At 46.1% G+C, this 25,862-nt stretch overlaps 2 protein-coding genes across 5 annotated transcripts; one reads left to right on the top strand and one right to left on the bottom strand.

Annotated features, from left to right (window-relative positions):
- Positions 1–10,527: 10,527 nt before the first annotated feature.
- Positions 10,528–16,719, bottom strand: zgc:162297 (uncharacterized protein LOC555865 homolog). 3 transcript variants are annotated; one of them, XM_061813706.1, is made up of 6 exons: positions 16,593–16,719; positions 14,397–14,479; positions 13,771–13,951; positions 13,079–13,229; positions 11,262–11,389; positions 10,528–11,193 (listed from the first exon to the last, which is right to left on the bottom strand). In XM_061813706.1, exons 2-6 carry the CDS (start codon positions 14,460–14,462, stop codon positions 10,991–10,993), a joined length of 729 nt encoding a protein of 242 aa, XP_061669690.1. In that variant the 5' UTR covers positions 14,463–14,479; positions 16,593–16,719; the 3' UTR covers positions 10,528–10,990. The 3 variants fall into 3 exon arrangements, with proteins under 3 accessions (XP_061669690.1, XP_061669689.1, XP_061669692.1); XM_061813705.1 differs by lacking the exon at positions 16,593–16,719 and adding an exon at positions 14,588–15,506; XM_061813708.1 differs by lacking the exon at positions 16,593–16,719 and adding an exon at positions 14,588–15,425 and having other exon boundaries at positions 13,859–13,951.
- ccne1 (cyclin E1) lies at positions 15,572–25,359 on the top strand. Of its 2 annotated transcripts, none has more exons than XM_061813628.1 (12): positions 15,572–15,993; positions 16,408–16,458; positions 16,661–16,754; positions 16,907–16,972; positions 19,448–19,629; positions 19,827–19,962; positions 21,011–21,157; positions 21,230–21,325; positions 21,394–21,528; positions 23,375–23,486; positions 23,561–23,718; positions 24,613–25,355. In XM_061813628.1, the coding sequence occupies exons 2-12, from the start codon at positions 16,445–16,447 to the stop codon at positions 24,799–24,801; spliced, it is 1,329 nt and encodes a 442-aa protein (XP_061669612.1). In that variant the 5' UTR covers positions 15,572–15,993; positions 16,408–16,444; the 3' UTR covers positions 24,802–25,355. The 2 variants fall into 2 exon arrangements, with proteins under 2 accessions (XP_061669612.1, XP_061669611.1); XM_061813627.1 differs by lacking the exon at positions 15,572–15,993 and adding an exon at positions 16,022–16,208 and having other exon boundaries at positions 24,613–25,359.
- The last annotated feature ends 503 nt before the right edge of the window (positions 25,360–25,862 follow it).

Raw genomic sequence — 25,862 nt, forward strand, 5'->3', positions numbered from 1 at the left:
ATTCCCACTACAACGTGTTCATAACGTTTTTATCTACTGTAATTTGCGGCCTACAGAGCGCGCGTGATTATAAGCCTCACCCAGTACGTTTGTAAAGGAAATACCATTTGGTACACACAAAAGCCGCACTTGTGTAAAAGCCGCAAGTGCTCACGTTGGAGCCCACATTCAAACACGAGATATTTACAAAAAAAGACGGTACACAGAATGAGTTGTCAAAGTTTTGATACCTTGGTAAAATTTAACATAGCAAAAACAGTGCTGGTGGGGGGGAACATACCGGTAAAAAAAAAAACAGCTGCGGCAGCTACACAGTAGCAACACGGTAGCACAGCACTAATACAGCCAGTTAAAATGAATAAATAAATAAATCGCTGAGACGCGGCAGTAACAGAGCAGAAACCCGCTAGCGTGGCGCTAACAGGGCCAGTTAAAAAAAAAACAAAAAAGCACCGAGACACAGGAACTAGCACAGCGCAACGCTAACAGGGCTGGTTAAAAAAAAAAAAAAAACATACCAGTAAAAGTCACTTCCTCTGCACATGTATTCCACCAGTCTCACTCTTACCTTTTCCGCTCGAGTGCCCCATTGCGGCCGTTAGTAAAAAACGCACAAATTGGCCGCATCACCGCATAAACCGCAGGGTTGAAAGCGTGTGAAAAATGTTGCGGCTAATACGCCAGAAATTACGGTAGCTACTGTACATTTCTGCGTGTGTAACTTGTTTTCAGTGTACTGAACGAGGCTTTGTTCTGGTGTTTCACTTTCATTTGCAGGTTTTGCATCATCAAAATCATCTAAGGTGCTTTTGTTTTGGCTTTGTGGGTGATGGGGAGGACTTTCATTCTTTCTGTTAGGATGTTGGAAAGGCCAATGTGGCTTAAACGAACACTCAGCCGTACTTTTGTAACTTGTAGAACGGGCTTTGGTATTGTCTTGCCGCTGTTGCTTGGATGGCAGCACTTGTTGCTCCGCACGTACCTTTCAGCATTTGTGTGCAAGTTGCACGGACACAAATACCTTCACAGTTGCTGCGCTCATAACAACCCAGGCGGTCCTTTTCATCGATGGCCTGAAGGAGACCAGGTGGATGATTTCCGAAAGCATTTTGAGATGTGGACTCATCAGTCCGCAGTGCACTTTTCCACTTTGGATGGGTCCATCTCAGACGAGCTCCGGTCTAGAGAAGCTTCCGGGCGTGTTGTTGATCCACGACTTTCGCTTTGCACTGCAGGGTTTTAGCTTCCATTTGTAGTCGTGGCGACGACGTGTGTTAACTGGCAACGGTTTACTAACGTGTTCCTGAGTTGCACGTTCAGGCAATACCCTTGACATAATGGCGCCATTTTTTTTTTTTTTTTTTTACGCAATGCCACCTGAGGGATCGAAAACGGGCCGCTCAGTGATAGTTTTTGGCTGTGCATTTCCCGCGAAGGGGTTTTTCAGAACGGAGATGATGAAATCCCTAAATTCTTTGATATTGTACATTGGGAAAGGTTGTTCTTAAACTACCGGACGATTTACCCGTGCAGAACCTCGCCCCGCCCTTGCTCGTGAACATCTGAGCCTTTTTTTTTTTTTTTTTTTTACCCGATCGTGGCGCTCACCAGTTTCCAGCTCGTCTCTTCACCTGTGGAATATTTCACAAAGTGTTTTTGGAGCATTGCTAAACTTTCCCGGTCTTTTGTCGGCCCGGTCCGGACTCTCTTTCGGAATGTGTTGCGGCCATCAGCATTGAAATGAGAGAATATTTGCAAAGCAATACTGTTCATCATTTTAACAATAAATATCTTGTCTGTCTTGTATTCATTTGCACCTCATTATGATTTGTTTTTATTGCCATTTTACACAAAATAGCAACTCCACTCCTGCAGGTTGTCACCTGATTTTGGTGGAGGGGTTTGTGTGTCCCAATGAGCCTCGGAGCTGAGTTATCTGGGTCTTCACGCCCCAGGTAGGATCACCCATGACAGACAGACAGACAGCTCCCAACTGAATTTTTAGGTGCAGGCGAGACGTAAACAGAGTCCAGTTTGGTGGCCTCAGTATGGCATCTCTGCGGTTCTGTTGGCTTCGTCTAGCCAATTCTCGTTGGAGCAGTTCGCAGTCCAGTGGGAAGCAGTTGGGTTGAGAATCAGCGCCTCCAAATCTGAGACCGCGGTCCTCAGTCGGAAAAAAGTGGCGTGGCCTTTGCGGGTCGGGGATGATGATCATGTGGCTCCTCCAAGTGCACGAGTTCAAGTATTTTGAGGTCTTGACTGGAAAGGGAGATCGCCAGACGGACCGGTGCAGCGTCTGCAGTGATCCGGACTTTGCATCGGTCCGTTGTGATAAAGAAGAAGCCAAGTCAAAAGGCAAAGCTCTCCATTTACCGGTCGATCTCCCTTCTGGTCTCGAGTTCTGGGTCGTGACCGAAAGAACACCATCCAGGATACAAGTGACCCGAAATGAGTTTCCTCCACAGGGTGTCCGGGCTCTCCCTTCGATATAGGGCGGGAAGCCCGGTCATCGGGGAGGGGCTCAGTGTCGAGCTGCTTGCTCCTCCGCATTGAGAGGATCCAGATGAGGTGCCTGGGATAGATGGAGGCCCAGCTCAGGGTATACCCCGCATCTTGCCCAGCCGTAGCTCAAGCACGCCTGTAACCCGTGTGAGGATAATCAACGGATGGGTGATTATTTGACAAATGGCCCTCACGTTGACCTTGGTTATGACCTTAATTTAGCTCCTACAGGATCGGTTTGCGCGTTCAGTTTGACTTCATGAGTAAATATTGTTGCGTTCAAATCACATTAGCATAAGAAGCGCTTCGAGGCTAGCCGTGGCTCAGTACTTAACGTGTCGCCAATGAAACGGAACCATCTCGACGGGTCAGGATTTTCTCACACTTTGGCGCGCTTCGGCTTTGCGACGCTCGGACAAGGAGGAACGACCGCAGTCGACGTCGGACTTTTGTGAATGTGCAGATAACCCCGACGGTCGGCGGGCAAATAAAAGTCTTCTATTCCCCCCCCCCCCCCCCGTCAATTTCACACTCTCTTACATCACGTTAAGTCCGACAGGCGGATGATTTCATCCCGTTTTACGCCGCAGACCGAGCGCGTTACGAGCGCGCCACGCCTGCTGTTGTTTGTTTGGGAATGAAAAGCAATCGTGGCTTTTATTCACCCGCAAATGCGGAGGGAGGAAAAGATGGAAGTGGGGGGTGGGGGGGGGGGGACTTGTGGAGTTTAAAGTTGACTTAGTGGAAGTGTTGGAGCAGACCCCAGATTGTATTTTTTGTTTGGGATTAAAGTTCAACTGTGAACCACTCAACTCTCTATTAAGGGATTTATTTATTCTAATGATGTATTAAAAGTGAGCAACCGGTCCGCACGTATGTGGTCGGTTCTGGTGGACCTCGTGACACTAAGTACCGCTCACGGGTCCGCTTCGTGGCATTCTTATGGGGGTCATCGGACGACCCACGAGTCCGGTCTACATTGCCTCATCTCCTATTCTGGTGCTGTGCTGCCCCCTGTTGTCGAGACTTCTCTGGGTGTGCGCCTGCTGTTATTCTCGAGTCCATTTCTATTTCTGATGATTTTTGCTCTCCTGATTTTTTTGCAACTTCCTTGTTATATATTTTTTTTCTTTTTTGGTCCCGTACATTATTATTATTATTATTTACTGTTGTTTCAGGACACATTGGCGGCGGGTGAGAGCCTGGCCAAGAGCCTTAGAGAAGAAAGTGCAAAGTCCGAAATAAGGAAAGTGGTCTTGGTTTCATTAGTCTGGCCTTATCTGAGCCGCTTAATTAACCCCCTGAGCCCCCCCTCCCCCTCCCCCTACATGGAGATCACAGGGAAGTGTGTACGTGTGCGTGTGTGTGTGCAAGTGTGCACGCGAGCGATCACACTGAAGGCTTATCAAGGACGAAGGCGAACATTTGTTTGTGTTTGACCCGACCGTCTTTCATCTTCTCATTTCAGAACCAAAGTCTCATATTTCTCCGCCCCCCCCCCCACCCCACCCTTAAGGCCTTCATTATCCATCCAACGATTTAAGAGCATGCAAAAATATTATCGCAAAAAGAAACCGACATTCAGGGGCAGGCGATTCATTTTGACACAGCGGCACATGAACTTACATATCTGTATTTTTTTTTTTTTTGTTCATTTTTTTCCTGGTGTAAATCAACCCCCTATAGTGACTAGCAAAAAAATGACGTTATATTTTTATTTCTATAGTTTTTTTTATTTTTGAGAGGAGGGGGGCGGGCACAACACCTAAAACGCATTATAGTAATTGAAACTGAGTTTTATGAATATTTTCACTATAATACGAGGCCTCCCGCACTCTCTGTCCTAAAATGATTCATAAAGTTAACGGGCTCGTTTTCTTTCCGAAATCATCTCCGAGGGTCCGTTCACGCCACAGATGACTTCCCTCATTTCCAATTCCGTCGGAACGATTTTCTCGCCCGACCACCTGAATTGTTTCCCGAGCTCGGAAAAACGTCGACTGACTCGTAACCGCCTCCCAACTCGGCGAACGGGGACGGCTTATGAATGACAAGTGTGCTGGCGTGGAGAGGTTGGAGTTATGCTGTGTGGCAAATATCCGGGCGTAAGGCGGGTCTTTACACACACCGGCGGAAGGTGGCGCAGTTCTCTGCTCGGGTAACGCGCTCAGAGCCCGGTCGGACGAGGTGCGAAACCATCGCGGCGTCGGTCTGGGTCCCGGTCTTGGTTAAAATATTCCGTTACATCCAAGTACGATATTGATTTACACGTTCCTCGGTTGTTTGGAATTGATTTTGACGTCTTTTTGTAAATCTTTCATGTACGGGTTCTGAGAGTCATTGTAGTGGTACTTCGGATATGGACTAGAAGCCACTAAATAGTAAACAATTCAGCCCCCACCCCTGCAAAAAAAAAAGCCTTCAAGATGTTTAAGTCGAAGTTTAGTGTCAAACTACACATCAATCAAAAGAAAATTACACCTTGTCTCTTAATGTAACAGACTTAAAAGTATTTATGTTTATAATCACGCAAAATTTGTAAATAGTTGCCCGACATATTAACCCTGAGTACCACCCTTGCACTCCCACGTACACTTGAAGGGGACACACCCTCCCGTAATAAGCACCGCGACCGTCTTCGCCCCTCCTCTTTTCGACGATGTACGCTTTGCTAAGTTACATCATGGCTGAGGAGTATTCGCCCTTAGACGATAAATCTAGTTGTCACACTTGTCGAGGTCCTAGCTTGATGCTACAGAAACTACAAAGTGTTTGTTTTCGCCTCGTTCACGGCGTCCACGGCATCCGTGTCAAATAAATGGAGATTTTCTCCGAGACGAATCCTGCGTCACGACACGACGTAGTCTTTAGAACTACACAACGCACAAGTCCACCTGTCACCAAACTCCACGGCAAACAAAAGAAAATGACACCTTGCGTCTTTAAAATAACCAAACGCTTGCCCAGAGAAATCGGAAACCCAATTGAAAAGAACCGTAACCATGCTAACAGTTAGCACGCATAGTTTGTTTTACAACCCTTTTAAGTCATGGATATTTGAACACAAACGGTGGAACAACACGTGTAGAATGACGATATAACAATAATCACACGATTATATACTTCGTCCTCGACGGAGTAAAAGTGCAGCGTTTTACAAAGTCATTTGCGGCAGTTATGAAACTATTTTTGTCCAAATTCTCAAACGGCCCGCAATGCGTGTAACTAAGCAGTGAAGAATTTAATATGGGATACTGAAATAGTTTAGGAATATTTCTCTACTATTTTCTAACTATTACGTCATAATGATTTGGCTAAAAAATAACATAAATAATTCATTGCAAAAAATCAAATTGTGTGTGAAATCCGATTGATGATGATTTTCTGTGTCTTTTTGCGACTTTTATCATATCAAGTTTTGTATTGAAGGGATGAAGATTGAATATCAAGCCATGCAGATTGAGTTTATGTGGCCTACGCAAGCTAAAAATAGTTGTTTTTTTTTTGAAAGTGTGCCTTTGCACACGTGGGAAATGAAGTACAGGAAGGCGTCAACAGATGGCGACGTTGGCATCAAATGACTCAAAAACACACTGTTGGACCCCAGCCAAATACACGCTAACTTTGTGTGTGCACGCTTGTGTTTGTTGTATATCCTACGCGTGTGCGTGTGAGAGTAAAGTGGAATAACTTTTTTTTTCCCCCTTAAATTTCCTGCCCCTCCCACTCCCCCACTTCATTAAAAAAAAAAAAAAAAAAAAATGAGCTTGAGAAATGAATTTCTTCCAGAAACGAGATGCTCCGACTATTTACGGAATGTTGTGTAAGTGTGGAAAAACACACACGCACACACGCAGACAGAAGGTGTTAGCAATTAAACGTGCTAAACCATCTGTGCACTAATTATTAATTCATATCCGTGTTATTCAGCACACATGCGTTGCACAGTGTTAGCCAATCAGCTGCGTCTCCCTTCTGTTTTAGCCAATCAGAACTCTTCAAAATGTACTTGACAATGCGACAGAACCGCGAAAATCGGACGGTTTGAAATTTTTTTCCGGATGAATTATGCCGTGAAGGTGGCAGGAAAAAAAATTCCTTTTATTCTTTTTATCTTTTCCCAGTGGGACTTCTTTTTGCACTTGTTTGAGGATAAAAGTGCACCCATGAGGTAGATGGAGTCAAAGTAAGGTTTCAGGTCCAGGTTAAGGTTTCGACCATTGGCTCGTATCGGCAAGGGAGTTATTTCAAGGTAGTTGTTGGCTTCAAAGGGAGTGGTTGGATCTTTGGATGTGGAGAGTAACGTGGTTAGTGTTCGGGTTGTCATCTCCTCCGTCTTGTTATTTACTGTTTTCTCTCCACTGCTGGTTTTAAATAACGGTTCATGTTTCAAAGTATGTTTATCAAGCCTGGATTATAGTTTCATATTAGGGTTTCAAAATAGTTTCAAGCATAGTGTTTCAAGACGGAGTCGCAGTTAAGGATTGCAAGGCAAAGTCGGTCGGGGTTTTGATAAAGTTTCCGAGTTGGATTTCGAGCCAAGTTCCGGGTTTCAAAGTGGAGTATTGAGCCTATCCATCCATACTTCCATCTGTGTTCTGAGCCGCTCATCCTCACAAGGGTCGTGGGAGCGCCAGAGCTTATTCCAGCTGTCATCGGGCAGGAGGCAGGGACTGGTCGCCAGCGAATCGCAGGGCACATAGAGACGGACAACCGTCACGCTCACAATCACACCGACGGGGAAATTTAGGGTGTCCAATGCATGTTTTTGGGATGTGGGAGGAAAGCGGAGCGCCCACCCGAAGAAAACCCACGCAGGCACGGGGAGAACACGCGCACTCCACACAGGCAGGACCAGGACTTTAACTCGCGTCCTCAGAACTGTGAGGGTCAATGCTCTGCAGCTTCTCCACCATCCCAACTGGTATTGAGCCAAGTTTAGGGTTTTAAACAATGGTTTAGGGCCCCCCCAAAAAAAAAAATATATATATATATATACACAAATAAATAAGATAAAATAAATATAAATAAATAACAATATATATATATATATTAAAAAAAAAATATATATATATATATATATATATATGTGTGTTTTTTTTTTTTTTTTAAAGCGAGGATGTTGTAGTCCGGTATTAGGGTTTCAAGACATGGTCAGGGTATTGAAGGCAAAACAAGACAAACTTATTTGTGTAGTGCATTTCATACGGAAGGTAACTGAATGCCGTTTCCGTGATTAAAAGCATTCAAATACTGTACAAAAATAAAAACATTTGAAAATAAAAAATACAATTATTTATCTGCTTTCGACAGGAGCAAAGCACCTCAGACGAACGATAGTCATCTGGAGACACTGCTACACATAACGTCAACGTATCATCTGCATAGTTATGACGATCAAAAAAAAAAGTTGTGGAAATTTTGACCCAAGGGTAGCATATGGAACAGAGTTCAAATTATATTTTTTCTTAGTTTTAGAATCACACAAAATTTGTAAATAGTTGCCTGACATATGAACCCCGAGTGGAACGTTCCAATGAAGCCCACGTACACTTCGAGGGTACACACCCTCCCGTATTAAATACTGCCCCCCCCCCCCCCCCCCCCCCGCCGCCGATGTACGTTGTCCTAGCTTGATGCTACAAATATCACAAAGTATTTCTTTCGCCTTGTTCACCGCAGATGTGTCAGGACATTGCCTCCGAGGAGAACCCCGTGTCACGACGTGGTCTTTAAAACTGCACGACGCAGAAGTCCACTGGTCGCGCACATTTACAGGCTGAAAAGGAGTGGTCCAAGAACTGATCCTTGAGGGACCTCATATGTCATTTGTTGAGATTGAGCACCTGCAGTGGTTCCAAAGTAGCTCCTTTCCATTTAAGGACCGTTCCACTCATGTTTCCAACCTGTTTTGGAGTATTTTGTGATCTACAGTGTCCAAAATTTGGGTTTTATAACCGGATTAAGGTTTCAAAGTAGGATGAGGGTTGAAAGACAGGGGTGAGGCTTTCAATTGAGAGTATTAAGACTTGCAAAACAACAGCTGTGATTTCCATTTAGGGTCACCAGACAGATTTCAAGGATTTTTACGCGTGTTCTTCGCCTGGGTTGAAGTTTCGGGCAAGGCACAGGGTTTCTAACTAGCGTTTCAAGACAGAATTAGGGTGTTTTTTTTTTTTTTTTTAAGTTGGCATTTCGAATTAGGGTTTCAAGTCATGTTGATCTGCAAGTCAAGGTTTATAGTCTCAAATGGTTTTTGTTTCAACCCGAGTTCTCGATTGCAAGCCAGGGCGAGGTTTTGAAACGAGGGTTGTTGCGATTTTGGGGGTTGCGGTTTCACAGCAGGCCTCCAGTCGTCTGCCACATCAGATTTTATTCGACTTTTGCGTCTTAATGTTGACATAATGCCAAGGTTACAAATATTCTCACAATAAAAAAAAAAAACAACTGGCGACAACAAATCAACGCTTGCCACTAACTCACGCACAAAATCAACACTTTGTTGATACTCGACGCTCACGCACACAAGGAGCCCGAGTCCACCTCGTCCTGCCAAATAAGTTCCATTAATCACACGGCCTCGCTCTAATGTAACTAATATTTTACAATTAGAGCGGACACCGCGCGCGCGCGCACACGCCATCCATCTCCCTTACCGCACACACAGGAAATTGATCAATGCACTCGGTCAAGTATTGCAGCAGGTTTTCGTAACAGTCTTAAAGCGTCCTCAAATACATTTAATAAACACAAAAATGTGATGCTCTAAAAAGCTAAACAAAAACAGCAAAATTGTTGTTGTTTTTTTTTTTTTTTTTGTCTTTCGTGCACAGGGTTTAATTTGACATAAATATTATTTTCTGACATCTACAATCATTTCGTAAGAAGACTTAAAATATGTTGCATAGATAAATCGCTCTGTGAATAGAAAATGATTATATAGTGAGAATATTTTGAAACATGCATGCATTTTTTTCCCCCCATTTTGTTAACATTTTGGTGTACTTTCAACTTTGGTGTGTATTTCTACATAAATGCATTTGATAGTCACCAACAAGAACAAAAATAATGTGAAAATTGCTAAACAAAAACAAACGGATGATAAACATGTATTTCGTGGGTATGTAATATAATGTGCATATTATTATTTTTTTTCCCCCCGTTGTTCTTGAAATATGTTGACAATATTGAATGCACTCTCGAGGCGAATTCATCAAGAAAAACTTCAATGAGGAAAGCAGTTGTTGCTTGGTCTGTGGCGCCATCTAGTGACGAATGGGGAGTGCTGCGTCTCGCTCAAGGAGTGGCAAGTACGTTGCAAAAGTACACAAATGAGGACGATTGGCTGTGACGTCACAAAAGCGAATCCAAAATACGATCGCATCTGATGTGACAAAGGGTGAGTGAGTTGATCATATTATCCTTGGTGAAATGTACTCTTCAGAGCGTCTGTGTATAAATATTACAACTTTTTAAGCAAAATTCAGTGGGGGAGGAAAAATAAAGTTCTGAGTAACTAGTGAGCAACTTCCAATGTATTCATGAACCACCTTAAACATCCAATAGACAAAAATAGGCACGTGATAATTCAGATATTATCCAACAATAACACTAACTGAAACAATAATACAGGGTGGCACGATGGAGCTGGTAAAGCGTTGGCCTCACAGTTCTGAGGTCCCGGGTTCGATCCCGGACTCGCCTGTGTTCTCCCCGTGCCTGCGTGGGTTCCCTCCGGGTGGGCACTCCGCTTTCCTCCCACATCCCCAAAACATGCAACATTAATTAGACACTCTAAATTGCCCGTAGGTGTGATTGTGAGTGCGGCTGTTTGTCTCCATGTGCACTGCGATTGGCTGGCGACCAGTTCAGGGTGTACCCCGCCCGCCTCCTGCCCCTTGACAGCTGGGATAGGCTCCGGCACTCACCGCGACCCTCGTGAGGATAAGCGGCAAAGAAAATGGATGGAAACTATTAATGCAAAGAAATGAAGCCATATTCAGCCACAAGAAATATTTGCCTGACATTAACGTTCTTTATTTACTCTTGGGCTTGACACGAAAATATGAAAATTCCTCAAGCTCAAAGTGGAGTTCTTGTAGGTTGAAATGTGAACATTTACAGTTGGGCCAAAACTGATGATTGCGCGTGACACAACGTGCAGCAGATGACCCGAGCGATCATCGGTACGTAGATTAAAAATAAAAGTGGGCGAAACCTAGCTCACTGTCACACTTTAAAAGGTCGTATTCCTTCTTAAAAATACGCAAAAGTAAAAAGGATGCCGCATTACACCAACGTACTCCAAAAGTTACTTCGGGCCTGCAAGGAAGTCAGCTGAACAAACCACTTTGACGTCAAAACCCGCGTCTGCAAAATCACAACAAAATGGAAATCTACATTTGGAGAGAGCAAGCAAGTCCTCCACAAAGGCATCTTCTCCTTCTTTTCCTTTCGGCTTGTCCCGTTATGGGCATAAGACAACATTTCACGGTCCTGCGCTTCCTCTGAGGCGTCTCATCTTGGTCATGAAGTTTCTGACGCGCCGCGGGTTCAGCTCGCCGCTCCACACGCCGCCGTCCTTAAAGTGCGAGCCCACGATGACGCCGCTGGCGCCCAAGTAGCGATCCACGTTGTCGTGAGTCACCCCAGAACCGATCAGAACCGGGATGCTCACCGCCCGGGATACCTCTGCGTGGGACGACAATCGGCGGCTCAACTTGCCCGAAGGGGACACAATGGAGGCGGTAGGAACGTACCAGTGAGTTCTTGCGGGTCGGCCTGGGCCCCCGTGGAAGTTCCCGTGAGGATGAGTCCGTCTGAGAGGAAGAACTCGGCGGCCCGGGCCGTCTCCGCCACGCTCACGTCGGACGTCAGAGCGTGGGAACTGTGGCAAACACACGCTAAATCATTTTCTATTTAGTTAATTTATTATTCATTATTGACGAGATTCCATAGATTCCAGTCTAACCTCATCTGTCAGCCTATCCATTACCACAGCAAACAGGAAGGGGCTCAGCGCGGATCCCTGATGCAGTCCCACCTGCACCTTAAATTCTTCTGACACACCTACGGCACATCTCACCGCCGTTCTGCCGCCCTCATACATGTCCCGTACTATTCTAAACATATTTCTCCGCCACGCCAGACCTCCGCATGCAGTACCAGAGTTCCTCTCTTTTGGTACTCTGTCACAGGCTTTCTCTCGGTCTACAAAGACACAATGTAGCTCCTCCTGACCTCTGTACTTTTCCACGAGGATCCTCAAGGCAAATAATGCATCTGTGGTGCTCTTTCTAGGTGCGAAAGCATACTGTTGCTCGCAGATACTTCGTTCTGTCCTGAGTCTAGCCTCCACTACTCTTTCCTATAACTTCATTGTGTGGCTTATCATCTTTATTGCTCTATAGTTCCCACAGCTCTGCAAATCGCCTCTGTTCTTGAAAATTGGGACTAGCACACTTTTCCTTCATTCTTTAGGCATCTTCTTGTCCGCTCATATTCTGTTGAATAATTTGGTCAAAAACTGCACACCCACCTCTCCAAATTGCTTCCAATACCTCCACCGGTATGTCATCAGGACCAACTGTCTTTCCATTTTTCGTTCTGTTCAGTGCCTTTCTAACGTCCCCCTTACTCATCATTGCCACTTCCGCGCCTTCTACTCTTCCTTCCCTCATCAACTTCTCAAAGTATTCTTTCGTTCTATTCGGCAGACTAGTGGCACCAGTCAAGACATTCCCATCTCTGTCCTTGACCACCCTTACCTGCTGCACATCTTTCCCATCTCTACCCCTCTGTCTGGCCAACCTGTGGAGACCCTTTTCTCCTCCTTTCGAGGTCAACCTGACGTACCTGTCGTCACGTGCCTCTTGTTTAGCCTCCGCCACCTCTACCTTTGCCTGACGTCGCAACTCGACGTATTCCTTCCTCCTCTCAGTGTCCCACTACATCTGCGCTAAGCTCTCTCCCTGCACTTTCAGATGCCACCGTCAAGTCTCCTCGTCCACTTTCCCATCACAAATCACCCCAAGTACTCTCCTACCTGTCTTGCTGGTCACCTTGGCTGCAGTTGTCCAGTCTTCCGGGAGCCCTTCATGTCCACAAAGAGCCCGTCTCACCTCTTTCCGAAAGGCTGCACAACATTCTTCGTTTCTCAGTTTGCTCTACCTTTTTGTCTTCTTCGTCTTCCTACCCACCACCAGAGTTTTGCTACCCACCACCATCCTATGCTGTCGAGCTCCACTCTCCCCTAGCACTACCATCCAGTCAGTAACCTCCTTCAGATGACATTGTCTGCACAAAATATAATCCAGCTGCATGCTTCCAACTCTGCTCTTGTAGGTCACCCTATGTTCCTGCCTCTTCTGGAAAAAAGTGTTCTCTCCTGCCATTTCCATCATTTTTGCAAAGTCCACCACCGTCTGTCTCCCAAAGTTCTTTTCCTGGACGCATTCATCCTCGCTTGGGATCGGCCTACAGTTTCAACTGCCTTGGTCCCCCCCCATAGGTCTGAATTACGGACCCCGACTGTATATATAAGACCTAATGCCACGTAAAAAAAACCAAGACTTACCTGTGTTTCTTCTTGATGTCCGTGAAAACGAGGATGTCCTCTGCGCCGACGCTCTTGCGGTACCTCAGTAGCTCGCCGGCGCAAGCGTGGACCAAACCCTCATCGGCTACGTGGGAAAACACGAAGCCCTCCGCACGGATGAATTCGACGCCTGACAATGACAAGACAACCAGAACAACAATGAAGACACACAACCTCGATGGTCCGGCAAAATTTCTTCCCACACAAAGGGATTCACCATCCAACCGTAGAATTAATCAGTTTCTGATTTAAAATGCGGCCACTGAAACACCCTTATTAACTCGAAAAGCCAATGAAAAATGTGCGTAAATAACCTGCCCCATTCGAGCCAAGTGGCAGTGAAATGAGTGACTACTACCTCTTCTCCTTTCCTTTCGGCTTGTCCCGTTGGGGGTCGCCACAGCGTGTCATTTCAGATGAACGCAGATTTGTTTGGCACAGTTTTACGCCGGACGCCCTTCATGACGCAACCCCTCTGCATTTTAGCCGGGGAGAGAAGCTTACAGCACCCGGTATTCCCAGGCAGTCTCCCATCCGAGTACTAGCCAGGGCCAAAACCGCTTAGCTTCCGAGATCTGACGTTCTCAGGGTAGCATAGCCGTAAGCCCAAATGAGTGACTACTACCACGGACCCAAATGTGTTCAAATTTTCCAGGACTGGAGCGAGAGACCTGATGCAAGAGCGACGGCGAGCGCCTGCCGGTTGGCGGCGGACAGAATCTGGACCCCAACGGGGACGGACGGACAGACGTTCCTCACCGCCGCGCAGACGGACGTCATGCAGGCGGTCACCTCGGGGCCCGGAGACGGCGAGTACGGGACGTCGTGCATGTTCTCCACCATCACGCCGTCCTGCGGAGGCAAAGGAATGACGGTCGAAAACAAAACTGCATCAAAAGGTGAAACTCAACATGGAATTGCAATATAAAAGTAGGATGCATGAAAAGAAAAAGCATAACATGAAAAGCACATAATACATACTAGAGTGCAACTTACAAAATCTGAACTTTATTTGTGGCAAGTATGTGCCACCCCCTTTTTAACATGAGTTAAAATTATTGTAGAAGAAAGTTTGAAATAATTGTTTTTATGTCACAAAAACCTTGAAGACTTTTTCGTCCAACTAAAGATGGGGTTTGCCACCTGACTGCTTATAAATGTGATGAGAAGTTGTGATGTTCAACAGGTTGAGCTAGCAGTCGTTGAACAAAAGTGTACTAAGAGTAGACCCTCGGGGTACCCCACATGCCAAGTTGACAGACGGACATTTCGTAAGAAGGAGTGTGCCGCTGCTTACCAGGCCTGCGTCGCGATATACGCTCGCCTCCCTGCAGGCGTCTTCGATGATTTGAGACATTTTCATGCATCCAAGTGGAGAGCCTGTTGAACGGAACAATTTCATTCCATTTCGTAGTCTCACGGGAATAAAAAGGAATCTGTAACAAAATTAATGAGTGTTTGTCATGCAATATTATGGATTAATGTTACCAGGCAAAGCTTTTACGTGGATCATTCCAATGACGACACATTTTAGATGTCCGAAGAGGTCCAACCACTTCATTTTTGTCACTTTACGCAGGGAGCAAAGAACAACTTTTTTTGGTGTGTAAGCCACTTGTCACGTGACTGTCCAAAAGTCCACTTGCAAGCTATTGACATGCAACTGACACGGAAAAATACGGTGCATCTGTTCATTTTCACCATTGGGACGGCGGGTGAGCCGCAGTCCACACAAGCTGACTTTGGGCCTGAGGTGAGGTTCACCCTGGACTGTTCCCTGACATTGTTTGGCAACCACTAAATTGTTGATGAATGCTGTACGCTGACGTTGATCTGGATTCAGAGTATTATTTAAAGAAAAATTGAAAAATAGGTCATGTGATGAGGAGTAAATCATACAAAATTGCCATTAAAACAATAGTTTGACTAGGCAATATTTCCTAAAGCAGGTACAGAAGGAAAATGTGTGCATTAACACTTTTGTCACTTCTCATAAGTTGTAAAAAGTTGCCACAGTAAGTAAAGTAGCTAAATGTGCTCCAAGGCGGAATAACGGCGAGGTTGGGGTCAAAACCTGATAAAGCCAACAACAAAAGTATTTCACTGGACTCAATGACGAGTCCTGCCGACAGGAGACGATTCTCGCTTATCTGGCAACCCGCGATCAGATATGGGCGCCATGGCGGAAAAAAAAAAAAAAAAAAGCCGCGAGCTAACGTCGTCCAAACTTGACTCGTTTGTCGTCAAAGGAGCATCGCGACCGAGGCGGTAGCGAGCCGCAGCCTTCCCCGAGAGCCTCCGCTGCGCTTTGAACCCCCAACGGAGTCGTTTTCGTCTTCATTCGCGCTTCGAGTGCAGCGAGCGGCCCTTTGTTTACATCCGACAGACTAGCCATGCGGTGCCGGCTACTTCCGCCTCGGAGGCCCCGCCCACGCAGCTGTCACCCGGCCGTCACGCCTCCACGCGTCCCACCGGCGCCCACAATAAACCGCCAAGTCCGCTTTCGGAGACACCCGCCGCGCTTTTCCAACGCCTCCCTCGTCGAGCGAAAGTGTCGTTCTGCGGCCGGGGCGCCAGCGACTCGGCGAGGCGGAAGAAGGCCGTCGGGAGGCGGAGGAGACGACGTTTTGAGCGCCAAGTTGAATCGCCTCCTCCCCGCTTGACGCGTCCGAGGCGCGCCCGCCCGCTCGCCAGCTGCCCGCTCATTGCGACCCGCCGCCGGCCTGCTGCCGCCACGCACCCTCCGAGCTCCCCCGAGACGACGAAAGCCGCGAAGTTGATCGATGCACCCATGAATTGATCCTGTTCGTGATCGGCTTTTCGATGCACCCATGAATTGATCCTGTTCATGATCGACTTTGACCGCGAGTGAACTTCAAGACAAGCATCTTGAGGTGAATCCGATCACCTGCGCCACATTTACACCAAATAAAGGTCGAATCGATCGATTGCTGGGTTTAATCTGATAGTTTTCGAGCTTTTTTTGGCGCGCGTGTTGCTCTTATTTTTCGCAACTGAGCCGACGCGACCGTGTCGGCCATGATGAATGCAGCCAGATGTCGAAAGTTTGTGAAAGAAAACGAACGCGTTGCCGGGACAAACTCGGCAGGTACGGCGACGACGGGTTTCTGCGGGCTCCCGCGGAGCTTCGGGAGCACATTTTGAGTCCCTTTTGGCGGCGTTCGTTGCGCTGCCCGCCAGGACGAGGCTGGCCGGGCTTTTGTCAGCTGAGCGTGGGGGTTGGGAGTGGGCGCTCGGGCTCTTCAAACTCCTCCAAAGTCACTTTCAACTGTGCTTCTTGCTCTCAGGTTTGCTCCCCCGAAGAGAGACAGCCTTGCGAGGAGAATGCTGGGCAGTCGGTGAGTGCTCTTTTTTTTTTTTTTTTTTGGTATTATTATTATTATTTTTTATTTTTTTCTCGGGGACTGAGTTTAGCCTCCTCGGCTAGTTAGCTTGCGGCTAAGGCACCTCGTCCTCGTTTGGTGGAACTCACCAGAACGTCCTTCTGGTACTTTGCTGCCAACTTCACGGCCGACCGTGTCCGTTTGACTCGTTCCCCAGGGAAGAAACTGAAGAAGAAGCCGAGTGTGCTGCTCCCGGGGCGGCCAACGTGAAGTCGACGAGGCCGAGGAAGAGGAAGGCAGATGTTGCCATTGTGAGTGGAGCCCTCTCGCTAATCCTCCTTATTTGTCTGTCTTTTTTTTTTTGGGGGGGGGGGGGGGAAGAAGGGGGTTTAGAAAGATACTGACACAAAGCGAGACTAAATGCATGGAATGTCCCAACTAACGTGGAGTTATTTGACTTCAGTATCTCCACGATGTGGACCAGGACGTGGGAGACACGACCAAGAAGAAGAAGCAGCGAGAGTGTGAGGTAAAACTTCCACGTTGAACACCTTGGAGGACTTCACAATAGGACATAAGTACCAAAAAAATTGTGAGATTCTACTCAACAAATCAACTCGAAATTTTCTGATAATCAAACACAAATTTGGCAGACTTACTCATTCCAAACAAAATTTCCGATGGATTACGTCATTTGGAATAAATCATTGCAGGGTCGAAGTGTCATCATAAAAGCGTTAAAGCTTTAGATTTTAAGTCCAATTCCAAGATCATTAAATGCGAGGGGGATGTTTAAGGTTTCGAATTGAATCAAAATGCTGCTCGGTCAGGAGTTCCTACTCCAAGAAAAAGCAATGGGTTATTTTCACGTGACGTCACCCGTCGGGCTGCCATTTTTGATCCCTGAGCTCCGTAACTCATCCATACGCAAGTTGGACGACATGATCTTTCTAACCGCATTTATTGAAGACGCGACCGACAGCACATCAAGCCCAGACTGACTATCAAGCGACCCGGCATGCACACATCATCGGACTCGGGACCGCGTAGTATTTATTGGGGCCTTCATCTTTTACTCTATGTGACAGAAATCACAAAGGAGGACCACTTACCTGTATGCTAACACGGAAAACCAACGGCGGTGGAATATAGATTTTTTTTAATATCGAAGCAAACTCCATTTATTCCATTTTTTTTTCAAATAGTAAAACCTGTGTATTAGTTCACCACAAGCAAAGCGAAATGTTCATTATTTGTTTAAAACTTGATGACAATGGCAGAAAAACTAAAGAATGAACAAATCGAGTATTTCACAAAATTCTCAAATCTTTCAAGTGACTCACATAAAAAGGATCTTAAGTGTAATGTTGGCCTTCTGAAAAGAGGCTCGATTAAGCTTGTTAGCTTAGCTCGGCCACACGATTAGGACGATGGAGGTTGAAGCCAGGCAGCGTCGGGCAATCGTCCGTGAAGCACAGACCCGCAGAACGTCCAAACTCTTTCGTCGGAAGCGTTGGACGATGTCCCCGCTTACGCAGGCGGACTTGTGTACCGTGTCGGGGGGGGGGGGGGGGTCTTTAAAGCACAAAAAACACAAACGGTAACCGAGAGCATTCCGTAGACTTCCACATTGGGTACGCGTTAGGGAGAGAGGTTAAATGGCGGCGCGCAGTGGTGTGAGGGTAATTGAACAAAAAAATGTGACGTCACTGAGAACAACCCATTAAGAGTGTGGTTCTCTAATGTCCGCCACTAGGTAACGCGTGTAGGACACCAGCCCTTATGACCCCCAGTAGAGTATAGATGTATTATAGTATGGAGCAAAAATGTATCATTTTGGACATTTATTTTTAAAGATAGCACAAATGAGTAAAACCATATATTAGCACTTTTTAAGACGGAGATAAAATAAAGCACAAATGACAGTCAAATATAAGGTTTACCATTCAATGACTGGAAACAAATCAAACAAAGCAGATGTGAATTTTGCAATACTGCAAACAATAGCATTTCAAATCGAATACGATGTCCTGCGGGATGTAACCTTTCAGTGATATTTTGGGCCCCATCGCGCCTGTCTGTGGATGGTTGTTTTTGCCGCGCCGTTGAACCGTCGTCGTTTGGTTTTGCTTTTGCGGGTCGCGTCGCAGTACAAAGTTCTCGTGCTTCTTAATTGTTGTCATTGCAATTGTTTTTTTTTTTTTCATTGTTTAGCACTGTAGTTGATGATATGGGAAAATGTGTAGATGAGCTTTTATCAAATAACGTAACACACGATAGAGTGTAGACACGCCGATTTACACATTTTATGTTAAATGGCAACATATAACATAAACATTGTAGTACCCCAATACATTCTGTCGTGCCGGTTGATTAAAATTAAAAATATCTATTTTTCCCACCTCCCTTATTTGGTTTACTTGAAAAAAAAAAAAAAACACATTTGTTTCAACATTAAACTACTACCTCAAAACATTTAACTTCAGTTTTTGAGTACCGTTTTAACATTGTTAGTTGGCATAAAACCTTTAATTGCAATTTTTTTTTTTTTGTAAAATTTCTACTTGTTACCTTTTAAGTTCCAGGAAACTATAAAGTGGTCCAAGTTGAGGTTAATTCCTACTCGTCAACGTCGGCATTTCAGACAATCAGAAATATTGCACAAGGAAGTTCGAGAGTAAAAAATAAAAATGACAACCTTGTACTAACTTGTGATCTACTATCGTTGAATATATGACAAATTAGTAGCCGAGGGATTTAATTTTACCGAATAACAAAATGCATTTCCGCTTACTTCTGTCGCAGACATGAAATGGCGGCGGGAGGAAGTGTTCAATTTTCTAGCTGTTTTTGCCACCCGTGTAAAAATGTTTTGTTTGACAGGACGTCCCAAACGTTTGTGAATTCCCAGCCGCCTCAAAGAATCCCAGCGAGACGCTTCCCTCAACCGATTTTTCTCATTTCAAGTATTCACATTTTGTCGTGTTTTTTTTTTTCCGTGAAGGCATCGTGGTCGTCGTCCGAGGACGACTGCGCGTACGCGAGTCCTCGGCGGTGGACGTCCACGCTGGAGCACGACGACGCGCGTCGGCAGCAGATCACGTTGATCAACGCCGGCTTCCCTCACTACAACTTGACAAACGTCTTCGCGACACCCGTGCGCTCTGCGCCGCTGCCCACGTTATGGTCAGTACGCCGGCGGTCTCCCGGATTCACGACGGACGCGCGTGCAGTTAGTTTGAGTCGTGCGGGTTCTCTCTACTCGTTACCGCTGCAATAAATAGAAAAACTTGAAAATGGAAACAAAAAAAATCAGCTATGACTTGTACGTCGAATGACCACGACAGGTTATCGTGTTTTTTGACCCGCGCGTTGGCTTTCAGTTGGGCATGTAAGGACGCGGTGTGGAACAACATGTTGGCCAAAGACCGGACGTACGTGCGCAACGTCAACATGATGGACAAGCATCCTCACCTTCAGCCCAAGATGAGGGCCATTCTGCTCGACTGGCTCATGGAGGTGAATACTGTCCGCCCGTTGGTCGCAGGGCTGTACGCCGTATTCCACACCCGCAGAAATAAAGCAAAACTACTTCTTTTACTTAGTATTCCGTAGCGATTTGTCATTCTCAAATTGTCAGCACATTGAAGACTATCGCATCACGTCGCACTGAGGAAATGAAAAGAAGACTCGGATCTCCCAAAAAGAGGCTCAGCGTGTGTGCTTCAAGCTGTTTTGTTTACTGTAAAACTGACACGTGAAAGAGAAGAGTGGCGTGAACCCCAGATCATATATTTGCTAACAAATGTCTTTTATATTAATGCTAACATATGATTTGAAATTCATTAGATGGGTTCATGCATCCATCCACTTTCTTAGCCGCTTATCCTCACAAGGGTAGTGCTGGAGCCTATCCCAGCTGTCAACGGGCAGGTGGCGGGGTACACCCTGAACTGGTTGCCGGCCAATCGCAGGGCACACGGAGACAAATCACACCTAGGGGCAATTTAGTGTCCAATTAATGTTGAGTATTTTTGGGATGTGGGAGAAAAGCCACGCAGGCACGGGGAGAACATGCAAACTCCGCTCAGGCGGCGTCCGGGATTGAACCCGGGACCTCAGAACTGTGAGGCCAGCGCTTTCTAGCTGAGCCACTGTGCCGCTGGGGCTAATGCAAATTAGCATAAATGTTATATTTTTAAACGTTCCCATGTTCTTGAGATCTAGTGAAGAGGTTTACCTCACTAGTAACGTGTAGTTGTAGTAGTACTAGAAGGCCATCTTTGTCTGACGAGTGAGGACAAAGTGTGCTAGTACACGAGCTTGAGCTAATGCTACTAGTACGACGGCCAAAGCGCATGCTAGTCCATGGACTTGAAATTTACCTGACATCCAAAAATGAATACTCGCAACACACTTTGGCTAACAAAAGTCAATGTCCGAGAATCTGCGTTTATAGTAGAGATATGGATGAGGCCTTATGATGAAGTATTTTGTTTACTGTACACCTTGACACAGTTGGAATAGTCCAAAGTCTCTGAGGTCGTTTTGTCGTGCGTCCGTTCAGGTGAGCGAAGTCTACAAGCTGCACCGCGAGACGTACCACCTGGCTCAGGACTACTTTGACCGCTTCATGGCCACGCAGACTAACGTCTTCAAGTCCATGCTGCAGCTCATCGGCATCAGCTGCCTCTTCATCGCGGCCAAGTTCGAGGTACGCGGCGGAAACGGTGGCGGTGGTACGGCGGATCTCGGTGGTACGGTATTGAGCCTTCGGCTCCCGCAGGAGATGTACCCTCCCAAAGTGCACGAGTTCGCCTACGTGACGGACCAGGCCTGCACCGAGGACGAGATCCTCAGCATGGAGATCATCATCATGAAGGCGAGTCGGCGGGTCCCAGACCGGCGGGCGGCCGCGTCAGCTGATCTTGTTTGTGTTTTCCCCGTCAGGAGCTGAAGTGGAGTTTGAGTCCGCAGACGCCCGTGTCCTGGCTCAACGTCTACATGCAGGTGGCCTACCTCAAGGAGTCGGACCGCCCGCTCATCCCCAAATACCCTCAGGACACCTTTGCCCACATCGCCGAGGTCAGGGGAGAAAAAAAAAAAAAAAAAAATCACATTTCAGTGATTCGACAAAGTCTTACAAAAATGGGGGTGGGGGTAAAGAAGGGTTCTTTCAGCTCGTGATGCATTTCGTGGGATTGCACAGCTGGAAAGCGTCGGCTTCACGGTTCTGAGGTCCCGGGTTCGATCCCACCTGTGTGGAGTTGCGTGGCTTTTCTCCTGGTGGGCAGTCCGCTTTCCTCTCACATCCCAAAAAACGTGCAACATGAACCAGACACTCTAAATTGCCCGTAGGTGTGATTGTGAGCGCGGCTGTTTGTCTCTATGTGCCCTGCGATTGGCTGGCGACCAGTTCAGGGTGTACCCCACCCGCCTCGTGCCCGTTGACAGCTGGGATAGGCTCCAGCACTCCCGCGACCCTCGTGAGGACAAGCAGCAAAGAAAATGGATGGGATGGAAACTATTAATGCAAAGAAATGAAGCCATATTCAGCCACAAGAAATATTTGCCTGACATTAACATTCTTTATTTACTCTTGGGCTTGACAGGAAGATGATGAAAATTTCTCAAGCTCAAAGTGGAGTTCTTGTAGGTTGAAATGTGAACATTTACAGTTCGGCCAAAACTGATGATTGCACTGTCGCACTTTAAAAGGTCGTATTCCTTCTTAAAAATACTCAAAAGTAAAAAGGATGCCGCATTAAAACCACTGGAACAAGTCCAACGTACTCCAAAAGTTACTTCGGGCCTGCAAGGAAGATCAGCTGAACAAACCACTTTGACGTCAAAAACCTACGTCTGCAAAATCGCAACAAAATAGAAATGTAGGAAATGGATGGATGGATGACTTGAGCCGAGGTTCCATTTAGCGGTGGCGGCGTCGGTTCCGCGAATGACCCGCTGGTGTCTTGCCGCAGCTGTCACAGATGAGAAACCCGAGAGCCGCCACGTGGTCGTGACCTTTTCTTGCGGTTGTAGCGCTTCTTCAGCATTCAGTTTTGCACGCTTTAGGGACAGCGTTCCTTACGCTAACATTCCAGAAATTTACACTGGGAAGTTCACCCCTCGAAATGAGGATTGGGAATGAAATTCATCCATGTGGGACGTTTTGATCGGAAGTTCAGTCAAACTGTGAGAATTGTGGAAATGGACAGCTGAGTACTTTTAGAACAGGGGTGTCCAAGTAATTTTTGCCGCGGGCCACTTTGTAGTTACGGTTTCCTTCAGAGGGCCGTTATGATTGCGGAACAATCCAAATTTTTAATCGGCTCGTTATATTTACACATGCAATTGATGAGCTAGTTTTGGAATCGGAAATCAAGGTAAATGTTTTTTTCAACTATTGTTCATGTTTGGTAACACAAAAATGTTTGCGATATCTCAAAGTTGTCATTCATGACATGGCAATTTGAAATTTTAACAAAAATCCTGGAAGTTGACACGCATGATTTGCCTTTGCGGGCCGCATAAAACCATATGGCGGGCCGGATCTGGCCCGCCGGCCTAGAGTTTGACACCTGTGTTTTAGAAGGTCTGGAAATGTCTGGAATTTTGTGAATTTTTGTCGGGCGAGCCAACCTATCAGCGGCCTCGGCTACGGATTAAAATTAAAAGCTCAGATTTAAAAAAAATGTGGCAGTCCAATTTGTTTTTGTTTTGTTTTTTTTTTTTTTTTTTTTCCCTTAAGGAGGTGGGAGGGGCTTAACGGAGGAAACAAGGTGACGGGCGTGTTAGATGCAAAAATGTCAAAATTTGGAGGAAATGAAAAGGAGGGTCAAAGGGAAGGATGGGGTTGATTGTCGTGGGCAATACGTCTCGATGTAGTGTTTACGGTTTGTTTGTTTTTTTTTTTTTTGTGTCTTTGCAGCTTCTGGACGTGTGCATGCTCGACATGCGCTGCCTGGAGTTCTCCAACGGCGTCCTGGCCGCTTCGGCCCTCTTCCACTTCTCATCTTTGGAGCTCGTGGAGAACGTGTCGGGTACGTTTAGTGACCTTCGCACCCCCCACCCCATCCACGCTAGCTCGTCAACGCCGGCCATTTTGTCTGCGCAGCGTTGAAGCGGGCGGAGCTGGAGGAGTGCGTGCGGTGGATGGTGCCGTTCGCCGTGGCGCTGCGCGAGTCGGGCGGCTCGCCCGTGAAGACGTTTGCGGGAGTGGCTGCCGAGGACATGCATAACATCCAGACGCACGCCCCCTACCTGACGTGGATGGTAAGTCCAGCGCCGCGCTCCCGCGACTGCCAGAACGTCGGCGGCGACACTGCTTAATGTGAAAAACATTAAGTAGTTGAGATATAAGCAGTTTAATACACTCAAAATAATAACTGTACAGTAACAGCCCCAAGAATTGTCAGCAGGGTTGAGTCCCATTTATTTGCATATTTATCAAATCAACACCAGAATCTTTACGCACACATGAAAAGCAGCAACAGTCAGGAACAATTTTCAATTTATAACATCTGAAAACTACATATATACACTAAGTATAAGCAGTTGATTATTACCATAATTCCTGGCCTACAGAGCGCACCTAGTTATTAGCCTCACCAAGTACATTTGTAAAGGAAATACCATTTGGTACATACATATGCCGCAAACGTGTAAAAGCAGCAAGTGCCCACATTGAAACCACATTCAAACATCAAATATTTACAAAGACGGTACACGGAGTTAAACGCTAGCGCCGCACTAAAGATAGCGCTGATGCTAACGCTACTAGAGCTGGTTAAAATAAAACTTACCGGTAGATATCACTGAGACACGTCAGTAACACAGCAGCAAGACGCTAGCGCAGCGATAACAGGGCCGGTAAAAGTCACTTCCTCGGCACATATGTTCCACCGGTCTCATTCTTACCTTTTCTGCTCAAGTTCCCCCTTGCAGCCGTTGTGGAAAAAATGCACAAATGAACGGCATAAACCGCGGGGATGAAAGCATGTGAAGAAAGTAGCGGCTTGTAGGCCGGAAATTACCGTAAATGTACAGAAAAAAGCCGGACGGGGCGATACGTTTTTATTTAACAAAATAAAATAAAATAAAAAGTCTTCCATGGCGCGTCTCCGTGGGGGGCCTCGTTGACGCGCCCTGTGTCATGTTCCGGCTCAGGAGAAGGCGTCGTCCTACCCGGACTCGGACCTGGAGCGCCACCGCGACTGCCGGGTGCCGTACGGCGTCCTCACGCCGCCTCTGAGCAGCGAGAAGGCCGACGACGACGACGAAGGGGACGCGGCGCCCCCCGCCGAGCCGCAAGTGCGAGCCAGGGTGTGCGCGGCCGAATGGACGCAAACCCTGTAGAATCAGAACCCTTTTTTTTTTTTTTTTTTTTTTTTTTTTTTTTCTTCCCCCTGCTGGAATTTATCATTTTTAAGGAATTTTTTTTTTTCATGCCAATTCAGGACATTTTTTTAATTTAAGATAAGTGTCTTTTTTTTTTTTTTTTTTTTAAATTTTCTTAAAAAAAAACAAAAATTGGAGAGTCCACGGACTGATCCTGGAGTCTCGAGAGACTCCTTGCTGCTACACGGCCGGCGGGCTTTGCATCAATGTGTGTGTGAGAGAGAGCGAGCGTGACAGTTGACTCGGCGAAGGAATCCGAGTGAGCCCGAGCTTGAGAAGCTCAACTACACTACTCACAAAAGTCGGGAAAGGGGGGCAGGGGGAGACCCCCACCTTTGAACTCTCTGGTTTTGTGAGCAAGTAGTGTACATTGCCTGTATTTAACAAAGACTTTAAAAGGTCCCCACCCTGAAAGCTAACAACCACCCCCAAAATGTCTTGTGTGACTTTTTAAATACAAATAAATGCTGCTACATATTTTTCATTAAAGATGTTTGTCAAGATGCTCGTCTGACGTTTGGAACGTTTTTTAGAATGGCACAGACTCCACATCGGTTGCAGACTCCCAAATGCGACTTTAGAGGAAATGTATTTGCTTTGTCTAGCATACAAATGTAGCTTTGGCAAGTTGTGATGTCACACCTAGATACCATTTAGCCGTGAATTTCATTAAAAAACTGTTTAAAAATTTCTCAACACAACAGAAATGAAATTAATTAGCGTCAAAGTCAGTCTCAAGGTTTTGTTCGAAATGTTACTTAGATTTGGCAAGTTGTGATGTCACACCTAGATACCATTTACCCATGAATTTTACGTGATTTTCATTTAAAAAAAATTTAAAAATTTCTCAACATAAACAGAAATGAAATAAATTAGCATCAAAGTCAGTCTCAAGGTTTTGTTCAAAATGTTACTTAGATTTGGCAAGTTGTGATGTCACACCTCGATACCATTTAGCCGTGAATTTCATTAAAAAACTATTTAAAAATTTCTCAACACAACAGAAATGAAATTAATTA

This window comes from Syngnathoides biaculeatus, chromosome 3 (genome assembly GCF_019802595.1).
Source record: "Syngnathoides biaculeatus isolate LvHL_M chromosome 3, ASM1980259v1, whole genome shotgun sequence".
Taxonomy (NCBI): Eukaryota; Metazoa; Chordata; class Actinopteri; order Syngnathiformes; family Syngnathidae; genus Syngnathoides; species Syngnathoides biaculeatus.